Raw genomic sequence first — 18,709 nt, forward strand, 5'->3', positions numbered from 1 at the left:
GGGCTCTGTCGTGCAGGAGAGGAGGGAGCGCCAGTCTGGCCCAGCCAGGTCAGTAGCTCAAGGGTGGAGGGACCTGTGCGCCCCAAGTGCGGGGCACTGCGGCCTCTGAGAGGAACTGATAGAAAAAGATCGTATAAATTGTCCCGTTTGTACAAATAGTTTCTCTCTTAAGTGAATTCTGGAGGCCAGGGCTTCCTCTTTCCAATCTAGGCCCCCAAGAAAATAATTTAAACTCTATGAAAGTGCTCCTGGCTGCTCTGAGGGCAGTGAGGGCCGGGAGGAGGTGAAGCCCATGCTTTTTGGAGCCAGTGCACCCTGGGTTGCTGGGCCCTCGTCTCTCCGGGGCAGGGGAAGGACTTGTGTCCAGCTGTGTCTGTCATGCAGAGGCTTGGCTGTGAGCCAGAACTAGGGGACATGCTGGAGAGCCCTGGCAGCTCCCGCAGCTCCCGGAGCTGGACTCCTGAGCCCCTCGCGCTGTCTTCCCGCGGCTTCAGTGGCTGCATCCTGACCCCAGGGACACAGGTGGGCGGTGCAAAGGAGGCCTGGTCACAGCCCCTCAGGCTCCTCGCCTCCTGCTCTCTGGGGTTTCCAGTCCACGTGGAGGGCTGCGGGGCAGTGGGCGCCAGGCCCTGTGGAGGGGGAGGAGGCTGGGCCCCTCACGGCTCCTTCTCCCTGCAGAAGAGCTCGGCGAACCTGCGCAGCTGCTCGCTGGCAGCCTGTGACTCCTCCTGCAGCCGCTGGTTGTTCTGCCGCAGACTGGCCACCTCCGACTGCAGCACCACCTTGTCCTGCTTCTCCTGTGGGGGAGGAGCTGGGCGTCAGGCAGGGCCTGGCCACCTGGGCCAGTCCCTCAGCTCTGACAGGAGCGGTTCAGAGGTGTCCCTGAGGTCATGTAGGCAGAAGTCTTCTTAGGACATGGCCTGATTGGGACTAATACGTTTTTGAAGGGGTATTGAGGATTGAGCCCAAGGGCATTCAACCTCTGATTAATATACCCCAGTCCTATTTTTTATTCTTTATTTGGAAACGGGGTCTCACTAAGTTGCAGAGGGCCTCACTAGGTAGCTGAGGCTGGCTTCAAACCTGCGCGATCCTCCTGTCTCAGCCTTCCAAGTACTTGGATTACAAGCATGCACCACCATGAACTACGATTAATCACTTTAAAAAAAAATTTTTTTTTGTGGTACTGGGGATGGAACTTAGAGGCATTGTACCTCTGAGCTACACCCCCAGCCCTATTTTTAGTCTTTTTATTTTTGAAACAGGGTGTCATTGAGTTGCAGAGGGCCTCGCTAACTAGCTAAAGTTGTCCGCAAACTGTGATCCTCCGGTCTCAGCCTCCCAAATGTTGGGATTACAAGCGTGCACCACCACACCCGGCTTATTATTTATTTCGGAGACAGGGTCTCACTGAGTTGCAAAAGGCCTCGCTAAGTAGCTGAGGCTGTCTGCGAACCGTGATCCTCCTGTCTCAGCCTCCCAAATGCTGGGATTACAAGAGTGCGCCACCACGCCCAGATTTCCCCCCCATTGTTATTATTTTTGTGGTGCTGGGCATTGAACCCAGGGGCACTGTACCTCTAAGCTACTCCCTCAGTCCTATTCTATTTTTATTTGGAAACAGGGTCTTGCTAGGTTGATGAGTCTCACTATCTGCTGAAACAGTCCTCAAATCTGTACTCCTCACGTCTCAGCACCCCAAGTACTAGGGTTACAGGTGTGCACCACTGTGCCTGTTACCTGCCTTTGAAAAGCTTGATGTTGTTCTAGGACACAGTTCAGCAGTTTTTTACTGAAGTTACTGTGTTTTTTTTAATGAAGTTACTGGCCTTCTCTTGCATGTCAATCAATACATAGACTTGTGATTTTAATTGGCTGCACACTATTCTGCTGCATGGGTGTCCTGTCATTTACATTACCCTTCTCCCGCTGATGGACAGCCATCTAGCTCTGGTTTTTCTTACCAATAGTGCAGCAAGGAGCATCTCTGCTCAAAGCTCTCTGTGCCCATGCTGGGAATTCTCATGGTCAGATTCCCACAGGTGGAACTGCTGGGTCACCAGATGTACAAGTTGTTTTTTTTTTTTTTAAGAATGCTGGAGATGGAACCCAGGGTCTTGGGCATGCTAGGCAAGCCCTTTATCACTGGCCATTTTTTATTTTGGACAGGTCTAAGTTGCCCAGGCTGGCTTTGATGTTGTGATCCTCCTGCTTCTGCCTCTTAAGTAGGTGGGATTACAGGCATGCACAGCTGTGCTGGCTTAAAATTAAATACTGTCCAATTAGCTAGGCATGGTGGAATATGCCTGTAATCTTAGTACTTGGGAGGCTGAAACAGGAGGATCGCGCAGGTTCGAAGCCAGCCTCAGCTACTTAGTGAGGCCCTGTTTTCAAATAAAAACAGTCTGAGAGTACAGCCCGGAGGTAGAAAGCCCCTGGGTTCCACCCCCAGTACCACCAAAAAAAAAAAAAATAAATAAATAAAATAAAGAATAAAAAATAAGGCTGGGGGGTAGTTTGGAGGTAGAATGGATTCCAACCCCAGTACTGCAAAAATAAATAAATAAATAAATAAATAAATAAATAAATAAATAAATAAATTCCAGAACCACATACACATACAAAAGCCCAATTACTGGACCTATTACCCCTATAAGAACGTCTGAGGTTCTCCATGTGCTTATTAGCCTGCCTGCCTGCCTCCCTCCCTCCTTCCCTCCCTCCCTCCTTCCTTTCCTTTTCTTTCTTTTTTTGCAGTACTGGGAATGAAACCCAGGGGCATTCTACCACCAAGCTACCCCCCCGCCCTATTTGGAAACAGGGTCTCACTGAGTTGCAGAGGGCCTCACTAAGTAGCTGAGGCTGGCCGAGAACCACGATCCTCCCGTCTCAGCCTCCCGAGTGCTGGGATTACGAGCGTGCGCCACCACGCCTGGCTCAGAATTAACATTTTCTACTCTCTACTTGTGACCACATTAAAGAACTGCAAAGCTGGTCATCGTGGTACATGCCTGTATTCCTAAGACTTGAGAAGCTGATGCAGGAGGGTCACAGGTTTGAGGCCCTCAGCAACCTAATTTCAAAACAACCCTGTTTTAAAACAAAAAATAAAAAAGGCTGGGGTGTACCTCCGAGGTGGAATGCCCCTGGGTTCAATCCCCAGCACAAAAAGAAGAAAAAAAGAGGCCGGTAAGAGCAGGTTGGGAGGCGCTGCGTGGCCACGCAGGCGCACGGCGGAGGGGCGCAGGGGATGCTCACCTTCTGGAGGTCTGTGTGCAGCTGCTTCAGCATCACCTCCAGCTGGTACACCTTGCCTGTCAGATCCAGGGTTGGCTCCTCACTGGAAAGACAGGGTCAACTGAGCCCCGGCTGCAGCTGAGAAGGCCAAGAGCACAGGCCGGCTGGTCCCCGGGCTCTGGCGAGTTCTCTTCCTGCCGGAGGTGGCCCTCTCCTGGGCCCTGCCCGGCCACCCCTGTGGACGAGGACGGGGCCCGGGGCCTGTGGCAGGCTGGGAGGCCCTGTATGTGACTTCAGGGAGAACCTCTTTCAGTGTCCCCTGGACACTAGGAATCTGCTCCACTGACACCTACTGAGCCCCCACTCAGCACTTCCCAGGTAAGGAAGCACGCAAGAGGACAGATGGACAGAAGGACCTGCCCCCGGATGGGGCTCTGGCAGTGATGACAGTATCCCCGTCACTGAGAGCCCTGCCTGCGCTACCGAGCCATCTAACAGCCTCAGCACACTGGGGCCTGCGACGCGTCATGTCCTTGCTATGGGGCAGAGGCGGCACGGGCGCAGGCAGGGGACGTCGGCCGCCCTCTGGCCCTCTTGCCTCTCCCTCGCCACGTCAGGGCCTCAGCTCAAGGACCCGGAGGGGCCGGGAGGCAGGAGAGGCGGTCAGCAAAGGGAAGAGGAGGGAGCCTGGCCCGTCGCCGCGCTGCCCGCGCTCTCGCATTCAGAGGACCTGCTGCGGAGAGGTCAAGTCTGAGGCCATGTGTGGAGCGGGAAGCAACAAGAATCAAAATACCCTCAAAAGAGGCTCCCAGGGCCGCGCACGGCACCAGGCCTGTCCACACAAAAGGGCACCGTGAGGGGTGTGGACACGTGTGTGTAACACCGACAGGGCACGAGTGTACGCCCTTCTTTCTTTGTGGCAGCGAGGATTATGCTCCGGGGCATTCCACCTCTGAGTTATACCCCCAGCCCTATTTTTTTTTTTTTTTTGTTGTTGTTGCGGTACTGGGATGGAGCCCAAGGGCATTCTAACACTGAGGTACACCCCCAGCCCTATTTTTCTTTTTTCTTTTATTTTGAAACAGAGTCTCACTGAGCTGCAAAGGGCCTAACTACCTGAGGCTGTCCGCGAACTGCGATCCTCCTGTCTCAGGCTCCCAAATGCTGGGATTACAAGCGTGTGCCACCATGCTCAGCTCCCCAGACCATTTATTTATTTATTGATTGATTTATTGATTGATTGATTGTGGTACTGGGGATGGAACCCCCGGGGTATTTGACCTCCGAGCTACACCTTCTGCCCTATTTTGTTTTTTCTTTATTTTGAAACAGGGTCTCACTGAGTTGTGGAGGGCCTCACTAAGTAGCTGAGGCTGTCCTCGAACCGTGATCCTCTGGTCTCAGCCTCCCGAATGCTGGGATTACAAGTGCACGCCACCACGCCCGGCCCTATTTTTTAAATATTATCTTTATTTTGAAACAGGGTCTCGCTAGGTTGATGACAGTCTCACTACTTGCTGAGGTTGTCCTTGAACCTGCGATCCTCCTGTCTCAGCCTCCCAAGTACTGGGATTACAGCCATGCACCACCGTGCCTGGCCTTTTGAGCTAGCCGCTAGACTAGACTACGCAGCACTGACAAAGTGGGACATCTGTCTCCCTGTCCTTACTCCCCACAACCCTTGAGGGCAGGGCTCGACTTCAGTCTCTCTGGGGCCCCTGGATGTCCTGGCACAGGCCCAGCAGGGCAGGTAAAGTCCCTGAGAGTCCCCAAAGGGGACAGCTGAGGGGAGCTCAGAGACAGGGAGCAGGGAAGGCTGTGGGACACCCATAACATCTCGCCGTGGGGAAGGGTTTATGTGTCACTGCTGGCAAGCTGTGGAGGGCGGAGTGTGGTCCCGGCGTGACTGGCACAGCCTGCCTGTGGTGTCAGGCGGGGAGTTTCTGACCAGAGGAGCTGGGGTGCCTCTCAGCTGCTCCTCTTCCCGGTGTCCCTCCTTCACTGCACAGACCTCTTACTGGTGAGAACCTGGGGTGCCGGCACCTGCATGTTCCTAGGGAGAACTCACCTCATGGTAGGGGTGGTCCTGGGGGTGGGGGGCCCCCGCTCCAGGCTCAGGTGGCTGTGGACTGGACTGTGTGCAGGTGGCATGTCGGGGCTCAGGGCTGGGTCGTTCAGAGAGAAGAGTGAGACGGCTCTTTGCACTGTCCGGGAGACAAAGGAGGGAGCTGGATTCTCATGGGGAAAGGCAGGGCTCCCCACTGTCCCCCAGTTCACTTACCAGTCCCCCACCCCCATAAGCCTTCCCCCAAGTCTCCACGACATATTCTTGTTACTTTTTTTTTTTTCAGTACTGAGGCATTCTACCTCTGAGTTACACCCCCAGTACTCTCTCTATATATATTTGGTGGTGCTGGGGATGGAACCCTTCTACCTCTGGGCTACACTCCCAGACCTATTTTATATTTCATTTGGAAACAGGGTCTCTTAAGCGAGGCTGGCTTCGAACCTGTGCAATCCTCTCCTGTCTCCGCCTCCCAAGCGCGGGGATTATAAGTGTGTGCCACCACATCCGGCTCCAGTCCTATTTTTTATTCTTTATTTTGAAACAGGGTCTTACTGAGTTGCAGAGGGCCTCACTGAGTAGCTGAGGCTGTCCATGAACCCAGATCCTCCTGTTTCAACCTCCCAAATCCTGGGATTACAAGCGTGCGCCACCATGCCTGGCTGCTCTTTTTACTTTTTTTTGTAGTACAGAGGATGAAATCCAGTGTCCTGTGCATGCTGGGCAAGTGCTGTACTACTGAGCTGTACCCCAAGACACAGATCAGCAGTTTTTCTTTTCTTTCTTTTTCTGTGGTACTGGGGATTGAAGCCAGGGCCACTGTACCCTGGGTTACCCCTAGCACTTTTTACTTTGGAACAGGGTCTTGCTAGTTGCTGAGGCTTCAACCCATAAGCCTCCTGTCTTAGCTTCCCAAGTACTGGGTTAAAGGTGGCAACTTTAACCCAGTACTTCCACCATGCTTGGCTTATTTATTTTTACTTTTTGTGGTCCTGGGGATATTGAACCCAAGGGCTTTTTACCTCCGGGCTATATTCCCAGACCCATTTTATATTTTTTGGGAAACAGGGTCTAAGTTACTGAGAGCCTCACTAAGCAGCTGAGGCTGGCTTCGAACCTGTGCGATACTCCTGTCTTAGCCTCCCAAGCGCGGGGATTACAAGCGTGCGCCACCACGCCCGGCTTGGTTTATTCATTTTATAATAAAAAAAAGTCCCCGGTGACTGATGCATGCATGGGTGGAGAGTGAATGCCAAGGAGGCTACCTACACTGCTTCTCCCAGCAGCCCCCTTTCCCTGGTGCAGGGCAGGGCTCTAGCTGCCCGGCCCCTCCCAGTGGCCTGTGCTGCGGGGCTGGTGTCTGGGCCACTCTGCCTTCCACAGACAATGCTGCAGCCGCTGGTGGCATCTGGGTGTCCAGGGAGAGTCCTGGGGCCTCTGGCACACTTCCTTTATCTCTTGCTTTCCTGGGGGTGGAACCCAGGGCCTTGCGCACGCTCCGCATGCTCTACTACTGGCCACACCCCCAGACCCTTTTTATTTCAACACGGTCTTGTCTTGCTAAGTTAATGAGGCTGGCCAAGAACTGAGCTTGCGATCCTCTGGCCCCAGCCTCCGGAGTAGCTGGGCTGATGGGCGTGTGCCCCCGGGCCCTGCTGATCGCTGTGACTGCACTGTAGTATTAGCACAGGCACCACATCTCCTGAGGGCTCGCTTCATGCTTGACGTGTTTCTCATCTGGCATCTCAGACAGTCCTCACGGTGGCCCTCGGCATTTGGCACGCTCTTTGTCCCTGTTTGGTAACTCAGGTAGATGGGGATCAGAGAGCTTATTTTGTGTGTGTGTGTGTGGTAGTGAGGATGGAACCCAGGGGCAGTCTGCCTCCAAGCTACACACCAGCCCTATTTCCTTCCTTCCTTCCTTCCTTCCTTCCTTCCTTCCTTCCTTTCTTTTTTGCGGGTCTGGGGTGGAACCCAGGGACATTTGATCTCCGAGCTACACCCCCTGCCCTATTTTTTAATTCTTTATTTTGAAACCGGGTCTCACTGAGTTGCAGAGGGCCTCACTAGGTAGCTGAGGCTGTCCGCGAACCATGATCCTCCGGTCTCAGCCTCCCGAATGCTGGGATTACAAGCGTGTGCCACCATGCCCGGCTTATTCTTTATTTTGAAACAGTGCCTGAGTTGCAGAAGGTCTCACTAAGTAGCTGAGGCTGGTTGTGAACCTGCGACCCTCCCATCTCAGCCTCCCAAGTATGCACCACCAGACCTGGCTCCCCAGTTCTAGTCTTTTTTTTTGTGTGTGTGTGGTACTGGGGATGGAACCCAGGGGCATTCTACCTCTGAGCTATATACCCCCAGGCCTATTTTTCAGTCTTTATTTTGAAACAGGGTCTCACTGAGTTGCAAAAAGACCTCACTAAGTAGTAGTAGCTGAGGCTGTCCACAAACCACGATCCTCCTGTCTCAGCCTCCTGAATGCTAGGATTACAAGCATGTGCCACCATGCCTGGCTTCTTTTTTTTTTTTTTTTATGGTACTAGAGATGGAACCCGGGGGTATTCAACCTCTGAGCTACACCTCCAGCCCTATTTTTTATTCTTTATTTTGAAACAAGGTCTCCCTGAGTTACAAAGGGCCTAAGTAGCTGAGGCTGTCCATGAACCGTGATCCTCCTGTCTCAGCCTTCCAAATGCTGGGAGGCCGGCTTCTATTTTATTCTTTATTTTGAAAGACGATCTCACTATGTTGCGGAGGGCCTCACTAGTTGCTATAGGTGGCTGCAAACCCATGATCTTCAGATTCCCAAGAACTGTGATTATAAGTGTATACCAACACACCTAGCTCAGAGGGCTTGATACACTTGCCTGGGGTTGCACAGCAAGCAAATGACGGAGCAGGACTTGAAGCCTGCTGCCCCGATTCTGGAAGCCGGGTACACCCCCTGCAAAGCATGGGCCCCCTACCCCTCGATCCTTCTAAATCAGAGAAGGCAGCAGGGCCTGCTGGGATGGCAGGAAGGTACCCACCTTCATAGGCCTTGGCTGCATTCACCAGGCTGGACCATTCGAGGCCAGCAGCTGTGTCAGGCAGCGGCATCATCCCGGGGTCGAGGCGCCGCAGGGGCCGGTCCCGTCCATCAGTCAGCGAGAGCTCTGAGGCAGAGATGATGGCTAGGCAGGAGAGTGGAGACAGGAAGTGGCTGAGCTTGGGGGCGTGAGGGACAAGTAACTGTTTATTAGAAGAGGAGAGCAGGGAAGCCCCAGCAGCACGGGGATCGAGGCTGGGTGCGGGGAGGCCTGTGAGCAGACGGCTCCCAAGCAGAGCGAGGGGAGGGGGGCTGATGGAACAGCCAGCACCAAGTCGCCGAGGCAGGCTGTTTTTGTTTTTTTTGATTTTGTGGGTCTGGGGATGGAACCAAGGGGCATTCGACCTCTGAGCTACCCCTCCGCCCTACTTTTTATTCTTTATTTTGAAACCGGGTCTCACTGAGTTGCAGAGGGCCTCACTAAGTAGCTGAGGCTGGCCGCGAACCGCGATCCTCGAACCACGATCCTCGGGTCTCAGCCTCCCAAATGCTGGGATGACAATTGTGCGCCATGCCCGGCCGAGGCAGGCTGTGATGCTAAGGAACATCGGCGTGTGTGCCCGCGCCGCGCCAGGGCGAGGGAGGGAGAGGCAGCGGAGGCAGGGAGGTGCCGGGGCCACCTGTGGGGCTGGAGGCCGCAGAGCTGGGAGGCTGCGGCTGTGGGTGCTCCAGGTCTCTCGGGCTGGGGGAGACACTATGGCAGGTGCAGGGCGACCTGAGGAGGCCCTGAGGGGCTGGCCATGGAGGGTCGTGGGTCTGTGGGGCAGCGGCTACGGGTGTGCGGGTCTAGGATGCGACAGGCTCGGGAAGTGGGAGGCCGGGCGGGGAGCAGGAGCAGGTCCTTTCTGTAGGTGCTGGCAGAGGTGCTAGGAGGTGTAGGGGAAGCGGGGGCCTGGCTTACAAGTGTCTGGAGCCAGCAGAATGCGGGGTGCAGAATGGCCCTGCGTGCGGAGTGCCCAAAAGTGATAGGATCACCGTGGGGCCTGGTGGGGGCTGCTGAGGCCTCATGGTGCCGGGAATGCCAGCCAAGGGAGGCCCCAGAGGAAACGAGGCTGGGCACACAGGGTGCACGTGGGGACGCGCGCCCAGCCTCGCCAAGGCCGGGGACATGTCCGGATCCCCACATGTGGAGTGGGATCGGAAGCTGGTGGTCGGGGTTGGCCCTGTTCTCAGCCCAGCCCACCCAGCTCTCTAAGGTCCAGCTCATATTATTTTCACCCTTGCTTTCTAGTCCAGGGGCACAGACTGACTCAGGATGGATTAAGCTGCTCATTCTGGTGGTGAGGAGATGGGCTGTGGAAAGGCCGACCAATGCGCGCTAAGTTACTGTTAGGAGCTGGAAGCTCTGGTGTGCTATCTATGTGAGGGGGATGTATTGGGTATCTCAAAAAACTAGGACACTGAATGGATTTGGATTTTTTTTTTGTTGTTGTTCTAGGGGTTGAACTTAGAGGCATTCTACCTCTGAGCTATACACCAACCCTATTTTATTTCTTATTTTGAAAAGGGGTCTCGCTAGGTTGTTGAGGCTGGCTTTGAACCTGCAATTCTCCTCTCAGCCTCCCAAGTACTGGCATTACAGGCGTGTGCCGCCACAGCTGGCCTGAATGTTTTTACTATGCAGAGTAAAAACAGATGACAAAGAAGATATGTTTAAACTGATTTAAGCATCACGTGATACCCTAGTATCATGTACAGTTATATATCTTTATGTATCAGTAAAAAGGGGGAAAAAAAAGCTTGCACATTAGCTGGGCATAGTGGCGCACGCTTGTAATCACAGCATTCGGGAAGCTGAGACTGGAGGATTGCGGTTCGCGGACAGTCTCAGCTACTTAGTGAGGCCCTCTGCAACTGAGTGAGACCCTGTTTCAAAATAAAGAGTAATTAAAAAAAAAAAAAAAAAGCAGGGCAGGAGGTATAGCTCGGAGGTCAAATGCCCCTGGATTCCGTTCCCAGAACCACAAAAAAAAAAAAAAAAAAAAAAAGTTGCACATGCCTTTAATTCCAATATTTGGGAGGCTGAGACAGGATTGCAGGTTCGAACGCAGCCTTAGCAACTTAGCAAGACCCTTAGCAATTTTTTTTTTTTTTTGGTGATACTGGGGGTGGAACCCACAGGCTTTCTACCTCTAGGCTATACTCCCAGACTTTTTTTTTTTTGGAAGCAAGGTCTCACTAAGTTGCTGAAAGCCTCACTAAGTAGCTGAGGCTGGCTTCGAACCTGTGCGATCCTCTTGTCTCAGCCTTCCAAGCGTGGGGATTACAAGCGTGTGCCACCACGCCTGGCTAGACCCTTAGCAATTTAACAAGACCCTGTTTACAAATAAAAAATAAAATAGGGCCGGAACCTATTTTGGGTTCAATCTCCAGTATCACAGTAAATAAATAAAAATAAAAAACGTTTTTCTTTTTCCTTTTGTGGTACCAGGGATTGAGCCCAGGGACATTCTATATCTGAGCTATATCCCCCCAGCTTTATTAAAATTTTATTTCGAAACGGTCTCGCTAAGTGGCTGAGGCTGGCTTTGAACCTGTGATCCTCCTGTCTCAGCTTCCCAAGTTGTGGGGTCACAGGTGTGTGCTGTCATGCCCAGCTCCGGTGATTATTATAGTCAAAGAAACAGGCGGAGGCTCCAACTGTGCCGGCGGCCTGGCACGAGCTGTGCTCTCTGGCTTGTGAATCTCTGATGGGGGCTGTGCACCGGGCCCCAATTTGGGGATGCTCAAGAAGCATTTGCCAGATGAGTAAAGGGGTGACGGGTTACAGCCCTGCATCCCTCCAAGTGTGGCACATTTGGGGGAGTCAGTCATTAAAGTAATGTTCATGAAGCAAATTGTCTGGTGCTGGAAGAGGAAGGCCTGGGGCAGGGACAGGGGACAGGAAAAGAGCACACACGGGAAATAACGCAGACCTCTGCCCGAGAGCTGTACCATCAGGGGCTGACTTGCTTTCTCTGGCCTCAGGTGACCCCGGCCTTGGGTGCTACGTACTTTTTTTTTTTTTGTGGGTCTGGGGAGGGAACCCAGGGGCATTCGACCTCTGAGCTACACCCCCTGCCCTATTTCTTATTCTCTATTTTGAAACAGGGTCTCACTAAGTTGCGGAGGGCCTAAGTAGCAGAGGCTGTCCACGAACCGCGATCCTCTGGTCTCAGCTTCCTGAATGCTGGGATTACAGGCGTGCATCACCACGCCCGACTCTACCTACTCCTAAGAGACCCCTAGTACTCGCCTGGCAATGTCCTGCTCCTTGGGTGACATCAGTGCTCAATGACCAGGCACCCCGGAAGCTCATGTGCACCCCATTCCCTGCCTCAGATGATCTCAGCAAGATGACCTCCAGGTGCCCTCCTTCCCCTTGATCAAGATGACCTCCAGGTGCCTCCCCCAGCTCTGGGGTGATCCAGCCCCAGGGAGCCCACGCTCACATTTCTTCTCAGGGAAGCCGTTGCCGGTGGCAGGGATGGCGCTGGGGCCCCCGCTGGGCGGGTGGGGGTGCTGGTGCTGGCGGCGCGCGGGCAGCGTGCTGGAGGGGAAGGCGCAGGCGCTGGTGAAGAGCACGTCGCTGGGCAGGCTGGGCTCCAGGCCGGTGGGGGTGGCGAAGCTGGGCTCCCGGCGCCCGCTGCACAGGCTCTCGTCCGACAGTGTCCGCTGCAGGCTCTTCTGCGGGGACTGCCAAGACAGGGCAGGGCAGAGTCACGACCACTCTGGTCACAGCCCTTGAGGCCTCTGTACTGTGCTTGCTTCTTCCCCACTCAGCCTCTATTTCTGCTCTGCTTCTGATCACAGCACCCAGTTTCCCCTGAGGGTCGCCCTCACTGGCTTACAGGCCTCTGGGGGCAACCCCAGCCTCCAGCTCCAAAGAAGCCCCTGGGCTGGGGCCTGGCTGGCCAGGGGAGACGGGTGGGCCCTGCTGTGCCCGCGAGTCAGGCTGGGACTCCAGCGGTGCCACCAATACCAGTGTGCCCGGGGCAGGCAGGATATCACCCAGACGCCGGAGCCATCTCGGTCCCCATAAAGTGCCTGCCTGACAGTGACGCCAGCTGGGCAGGCAGGGCAAGCAGCCAGGGGGCATGGGGACAGTGCGGTGCCTTGCCCTGTCCTTGGGCAGCGGGAGCTGGAGTTTCTGGGGTGCTCTGCTTAGCTCATGGTCCCTGTTTCCCTCCTGGGCTCCAGGGGAAGGGCTCTTGGGTGCCTGATCCTATCTTAAAATGGTGCCCTCACTCACATGCTCCCACAGGACGGCCACACACCGGAGGCTGAAGGCTGTGAATGTGCAGAAAAGGGCCGGGGCAAACGGATGCCGCCTTCCTCCCGCCCTGCCCTGGCTGCGCCCTCACGCACCCCTGTGTCCCGCTCCTGCTCTGGTCCCAGGTTGTCCATGATGATGAGTTTCTTTAGGTCGTCCTCGATGGTGGATTTGTAGTTCTTCCGCGGGGAGCGCAGGTCTCGCAGGGAGGCCCTTAGCCGCGGCTGCCCGAAGACGTTCTTGGTGTTGGCATCCACCTGCCTGCAATGAGAGTGCCCGCGGCTCAGGGCCTCTGGACTCCAGGCAGCGGGCGAGTGTCCCCCGGTGTCTACTCTGCCCACTCCCTCACCCACGGACACTTCCTTGGAACCTGCTGTGGCCGAGCCTGCTCCAGGGAGGGGGTGCAGCAGTGACCGTGCGCCTACATCACATCTAGGGGGACCAGCAGTGAGGCAGAGTAATTTTTTTGTATGTGGTGCTGGGAATTGAACCCAGGGACATCCTACCTCCGAGCATTTATTTTTTTATTTGGAGACAGGGACTTGCTAAGTTGCCGAGTCTAGCTGTGAAGCTGAGCTCCTCCTGTCTTAGCCTCTCAAATACTGGGGTTACAGGCATATGGGGGTCTGGAAGGGCTTTCCTAAAGGGGTGACATCTGTGGGAAGGAGAGAGGGAAAGGGAGAGCGGGATCCCCACAGAAGAGGTTCCTGGTAGCTGGGGGTGGTGGCCCATGCTTGTAATTCCAGTAGTTGGGAGGCTGAGATAGGATTGCAGGTTCTTGGTCAGCCTCAGATATTTAGTGAGACCCTCTGCAACTTAGTGAGACCTTGGTTCAAAATAAAAAATAAAAAATAGGGCTGTGGGTATAGCTTGGAGGTAGAATCCCCCTGGGTTCAATCTCCAGTACTGTAAAAAAAAAATAAATAAATAAAAGGAGAGGTTCCTGGTAGAGGAAATACTAATAGCTGAGACCATAAGGGGCCGGATGGGGAGGTGGCGGAGGGACGGAGGGAGAAGTGGGGGCGGGGTGATGGTGGGAGGTGAGATCTGGGAAGGACAGGCCTACTATGAAGGACCCGAGTCACAATGGGGCCTGGCACGCGCTGGTGAGCCCTGGGGTTTTGAACTGAGCAGTATTAGGTCCTGGTTGGCATGCTGGATGGATCAGAGGCTGGCTGGCAGAAACCTGACCCTTGTGCGGTGGGGGTGAGGCGGGAGGGAGGCCGCTCCTGGGCTGTGGAGGGGACAGGCAGGTGGCCCAGGCACAGGGCTTCCATCCAGCCACAGGGAAGGGTAGGGTCTCCAGATGGCACCCCAGTTAAAGCTGGAGGATCCAGAGTTGAGGGTATGAACCCCAAGCAGTGGCCTGGGGCCCCTGACTGCCACCTTCCTGCTTTCCTGCTGGGCTTCCTGTTCCAGAAGGTGACCTGACCTGTGAGCCAGTCACCCTGATCACCACCCCTTCTTCCCAAGCCCAGCGCGGACCCGTGTGCCTCCCAGAACAGTGAGTGGGCTCACGCTGTGGGGCCCCGCACAGGTTCCACCACCTCTCTGACCCTGATCTGCTCAGCTGGAAAATACCCCAGGGAATGTTTGTGGGATCTGCCACCAAATGCCCATCTGGCAGCTGGCAGTGCAGGTGTTAGGGCATGAGGACTGCCCAGCCCTACCAGCCCCTGCCAGCCTCCAAAACCTGCCCCGGGGCTCCAGGCTGTCTCCTGGCCAGGAGAAAGCACAGAACCTTTACTTTTCTTCTGATGCTCTTCTGAACTGTGAATTTATTTTTACCATAATTATGTGATAACAACAAAAACAAGTTTATTTATTTACTTATTTTTGGGGTGGTATTGGGGGTGTAACCCAGAGGCTTTCTGTCTCCGGGCTATACTCCCAGACCTATTTTTATATTTTATTTGGAAACACGGTCTCACTAAGTTGCTGAGAGCCTCACTAAGTAGCTGAGGCTGGCTTTAAACCTGTGCGATCCTCCTGTCTCAGCCTCCCAACAGCAGGGACTACAAGTGTGTGCCACCATGCCCAGCTAAAAGCTAGTTTAAAAAAGGATGACACCTAGCCTTCATCATTTTGTAACTCAAGAGTCTTTTGAGCTGGATGCAGTGTTGCTTGTAATCCCAGTACTTGGGAGGTTGAGACTGAAGGATCACGAGGTTCACGGCCAGTGCATGATAACTTAGCAAGACTCTGTTTCAAAAATAAAAAATAGCCGGGCATGGTGGCAAATAATAGTTTGGAGGTACAATGCCTCTGGGTTACATCCCCAGTACTACAAAGAATAAAAATAAAAATAAAGCCGGGTATGGTGGCGCATGCTTATAATCCCAGCATTTGGGAGGTAGAGACAGGAGGATCGCGCAGGTTTGAAGCCAGCCTCATTAGTGAGGCCCTTTGCAACTCAGTGAGACCCTGTTTCAAAATAAAGAATAAAAAATAGGGCTGGGGATGTCATTTGGTGGTAGAATGCCCCTGGGTTCCATCCCCAGTACCACAAAATAAATAAATAAATAAATAAATAAATAAATATATATATATATATATATATATATATATATATATATATATATATCGAGCCAGGCATGATGGCACAGGCCCATAATCTTAGTACTTGGAAGGCTTAAAGAGGAGGAACACAGGTTCAAGAACACCTCAGCAAGTAATGAGACTCTCATAGACCTAGTGAGACTGTGTTTCAAAATAAAACTAAAAAATAAGGCTGAGGCTGGGTGTGGTGGTACACGCTTGTAATCCCAGCATTTGGGAGGCTGAGACCGGAGGAGGATCGTAGTTCGCAGACAGCCTCAGCTACTCAGTGAGGTCCTCTGCAACTCAGTGAGACCCTGTTTAAAAAAAAAAAAAAAAAACAAAAAACTGGGCAGGGAGTGTAGCTTGGAGGTCAAATGCCTTTGGGTTCCATTCCCAGACCCGCAAAATAAATAAATAAATAAAAATAAAAAAATAGAGCTGCAGATGTAGCTCAGAGGTAGAATGCCTACGGGTTTAATCTCCAGTACAAAAATAAATAAATAAATAAATAAATAAATAAATAAATAAATATTAAATAGCTGGGCACAGTGGTGCACACTTGTAACCCTAATATAGCCAGGAGGATTGCAGGTTAGAGCTCAGACTTAGCAATCTAGCGAAACTCTGCTTACAAATAAAGAATAAAATTGGGCTGGGGGATAGCTTAGAAGTAGAATGCAAGGTAGAACAACAACAACAACAACAAAAAAGCAAGTATAAAAGAAAAGGAAACAGCCGGGCGTGGTGGCGCACGCTTGTAATCCCCACGCTTGGGAGGCTGAGACAGGAGGATCGCATGGGTTTGAAGCCAGCCTCAGCTACTTAGTGAGGCTCTTAGCAACTTAGTGAGACCCTGTTTCAAAAAAAAAAAAAAAAAAAGGTCTGGGAGTATAGCCCGGAGGTAGAAAGCCTCTGGGTTCCACCCCCAGTACCACATACCACACACACACACACACACACACACACAAAAAAAAAAAAAAAAAAAAAAAAAAAAAAAGAAAAAAAAAAAGAAAAAGAAAAAGAAAAGGAAAAGGCAATCAGGAGAGAAAGTGAGTCTTTGAATCTAGAGAAGAAATAAGACATCTCAGTTCCCAAGGGTTTTTGAAGTCTGTATTTTCTTTCTCTTTTTCTCAGTTGCCAGCCAGGGAATTTTAACAAAGGGAAGAAGAGAGGGCGCCAAGTTTTTTCTTGTCAGGTCATATCCCTCAGCAAACTAGAATTCCAGATCTCAGGCAATGCTAGCTCTGTCTATATTAAGCAAGTGTATTCTCTGGGTGAATTAAAAGTTTTAGTTTGGGCTGGGCATGATGGTGCACTCCTGTAATCCCAGTACTTGGGAGGCTGAGACTGTAGGATTACATGTTCAAGGCCAAGTTTAGCAACTTAGTGAGACCGTGTTTCAAAAATAAAAAATAAATGCCTGGCGTGGTGGCGCACGCTTGTAATCCCCGCGCTTGGGAGGCAGAGACAGGAGGATCGCGCAGGTTCGAAGCCAGCCCCGCGCGCTGGCTTAGGAGACCCTGTTTCCAAATAAAAATGTAAAAATAGGTCTGGGAGTGTAGCCTGGAGGTACAAGGGCTTCCAGGAACCCCAGTACCACAAAAAAAAAAAAAAAAAAAAAAAAAAAAATCAGACCAGTGGTGTAGCATAATGCCACTAGGTTTAATTCTTAGTAACACATGAACACACACACACACACAACACAATATAAATAAAAATAGGGCTGGGGGTATAGCTAAAAGATAGGATGCTCCTGGGTTCTACCACTAAAAACAAAAGCTTTAGCTAGGCATGGTGGTGAACACCTATAATCCTAGTAATTGGGAGGCTGAGACAGGAGAATTCAGCTTTGAGACTAGCCTCAGCATCTTAGGCCCTGAGCAACTCAGTGAGACAATTTTTCAAAATAAAACACAAAGCTGAGTGTGGTGGCTCATGCTTGTAATCTCAGTCTTTGGGAGGCTGAGACAGGAGGATCACAGTTCATGGATAGCCTCAGCTACTTAGTGAGACCCTATTTCAAAATAGTTAAACAAGGCCGGGCGTGGTGGTGCACGCTTGTAATCCCTGCGCTTGGGAGGCTGAGACAGGAGGATCACACAGTCACACAGGTTCGAAGCCAGCCTCAGCTACTTAGTGAGGCTTTCAGCAACTTAGTGAGACCCTGTTTCCAAATAAAATATAAAAAAGGTCTGGGAGTATAACCCCAGTACCACCAAAAAAAAAAAAAAAAAAGTTAAACAAAGGGCTAGGGGTGTCGCTCAGAGGTAGAATGCCCCTGGGTTTCATCTCCAGTACTGCAAAACCAACCAACCAAAAACCACACACACAAAATGGGCTGGGGGTATAGCTCAGACTTAGCAACCTAGCGAAAGTAGTAGAATGTCCCTAAGGTTTAATCTCCAGTACTAAAAAAAACAAAAACAAAAAAAAACAGAAAAAAACAATAACAGCTTTAGTTTGAAGGAAACAGACAAAGAAACCTAGATACCCATACCCTGGAGTAAACATTCCTCCATGAAAGCCGTTAGGGGCCTCCCTTCCCCCTCCACCTTTGACTTCAGCAGACCCTAGAATCCGCTGTGAAGGGGCGTGTGACTAAGCACAGGGCCCCGCAGGACAGCAGGCAATGCCAGCTTCAGCGCACACAATGGCCTGGGGTTCATCCTCAGCACCAAAACCCAAACCAAAACAAGCCAGAAGAAAACAAGCCAGGTGCAGTTATGCATCCCAGTACTTGGGAGGCTAAGATAGGAGGATCACAGACTTGAGGATAGCTTCAGCAACTTGGCAAGACTTCTCAGCAACCTAGGGAGACTTTGTTTCAAAATAAAACAAAAATAGGCTAGGCATGTCTGCACATATTTGTAATCCCAGTACTTGGGAGGCTGAGACAGGAAGATCTTGGTTCATAGCCAGCCTCAGCTATTTAGTGAGACCCTGTTTCAAAATAAAGAACAGAAAATAGGGCTGGGGATGTATGTAGCTTGGAGGTAGAATGCCCCTGGGTTCCATCCCCAGTACCACACACGCACAAAAGGGCCTATATGTCTCTGATTATTAATTTTTTCTCAAAATCTGTGTTCTGTATATTAAGCTGTCAAAACCTAATACCCTTTGGGATAAAATGGGCTACTCTCTGATGACAAGAAAGAGGCTGCTTTCTATGCCCTAACTCGGCAGCACTGCCACGAGGCTGGAGGAGAGGAGTAAGGAGGGCTGCAGAAGCGCACACTGCCAGCAAGTGCAGCTCGGAGCACCCAGGTCACAGGTGCTCGGGGGTCCTGGGCGCACCAGAAAGCAGAGGTTGCTTCTGGGAGGGGAGCTGCAGGGCTGGGAAGGGAGAGGGGCTTAGTTTTCATCATGAAGCCTTTTTTGTGGTACTGGGCATTGAATCCGGGGGCATTCTATCTCTGAGCTACACTCCCAGCCCTATTTTTTAATCTTTTATTTTTAAAATTTTTGTTTGTGGGTCTGGGAATGGAACCCAGGTGCATTTGACCTCTGAGCTATACCCCCTGCCCTA

General features: G+C 52.2%; 1 protein-coding gene across 1 annotated transcript in view; it reads right to left on the minus strand.

The window, feature by feature from the left end:
• Positions 1–656: 656 nt before the first annotated feature.
• Positions 657–18,709, minus strand: part of SIPA1L3 (signal induced proliferation associated 1 like 3) — a gene marked incomplete at both ends in the record, with an annotated part of 125,267 nt that continues 107,214 nt past the window's right edge. Inside the window, 6 exons of the mRNA XM_080704170.1 lie at positions 657–797; positions 3,259–3,340; positions 5,306–5,441; positions 8,332–8,475; positions 11,822–12,065; positions 12,738–12,903. Of these exons, the coding sequence (XP_080560296.1) occupies positions 657–797; positions 3,259–3,340; positions 5,306–5,441; positions 8,332–8,475; positions 11,822–12,065; positions 12,738–12,903 (913 nt within the window). The remainder of the gene's footprint in view (positions 798–3,258; positions 3,341–5,305; positions 5,442–8,331; positions 8,476–11,821; positions 12,066–12,737; positions 12,904–18,709) is intronic.

The sequence above is a fragment of the Muscardinus avellanarius genome (assembly GCF_963383645.1).
Source record: "Muscardinus avellanarius genome assembly, chromosome: 10".
NCBI lineage: Eukaryota > Metazoa > Chordata > Mammalia > Rodentia > Gliridae > Muscardinus > Muscardinus avellanarius.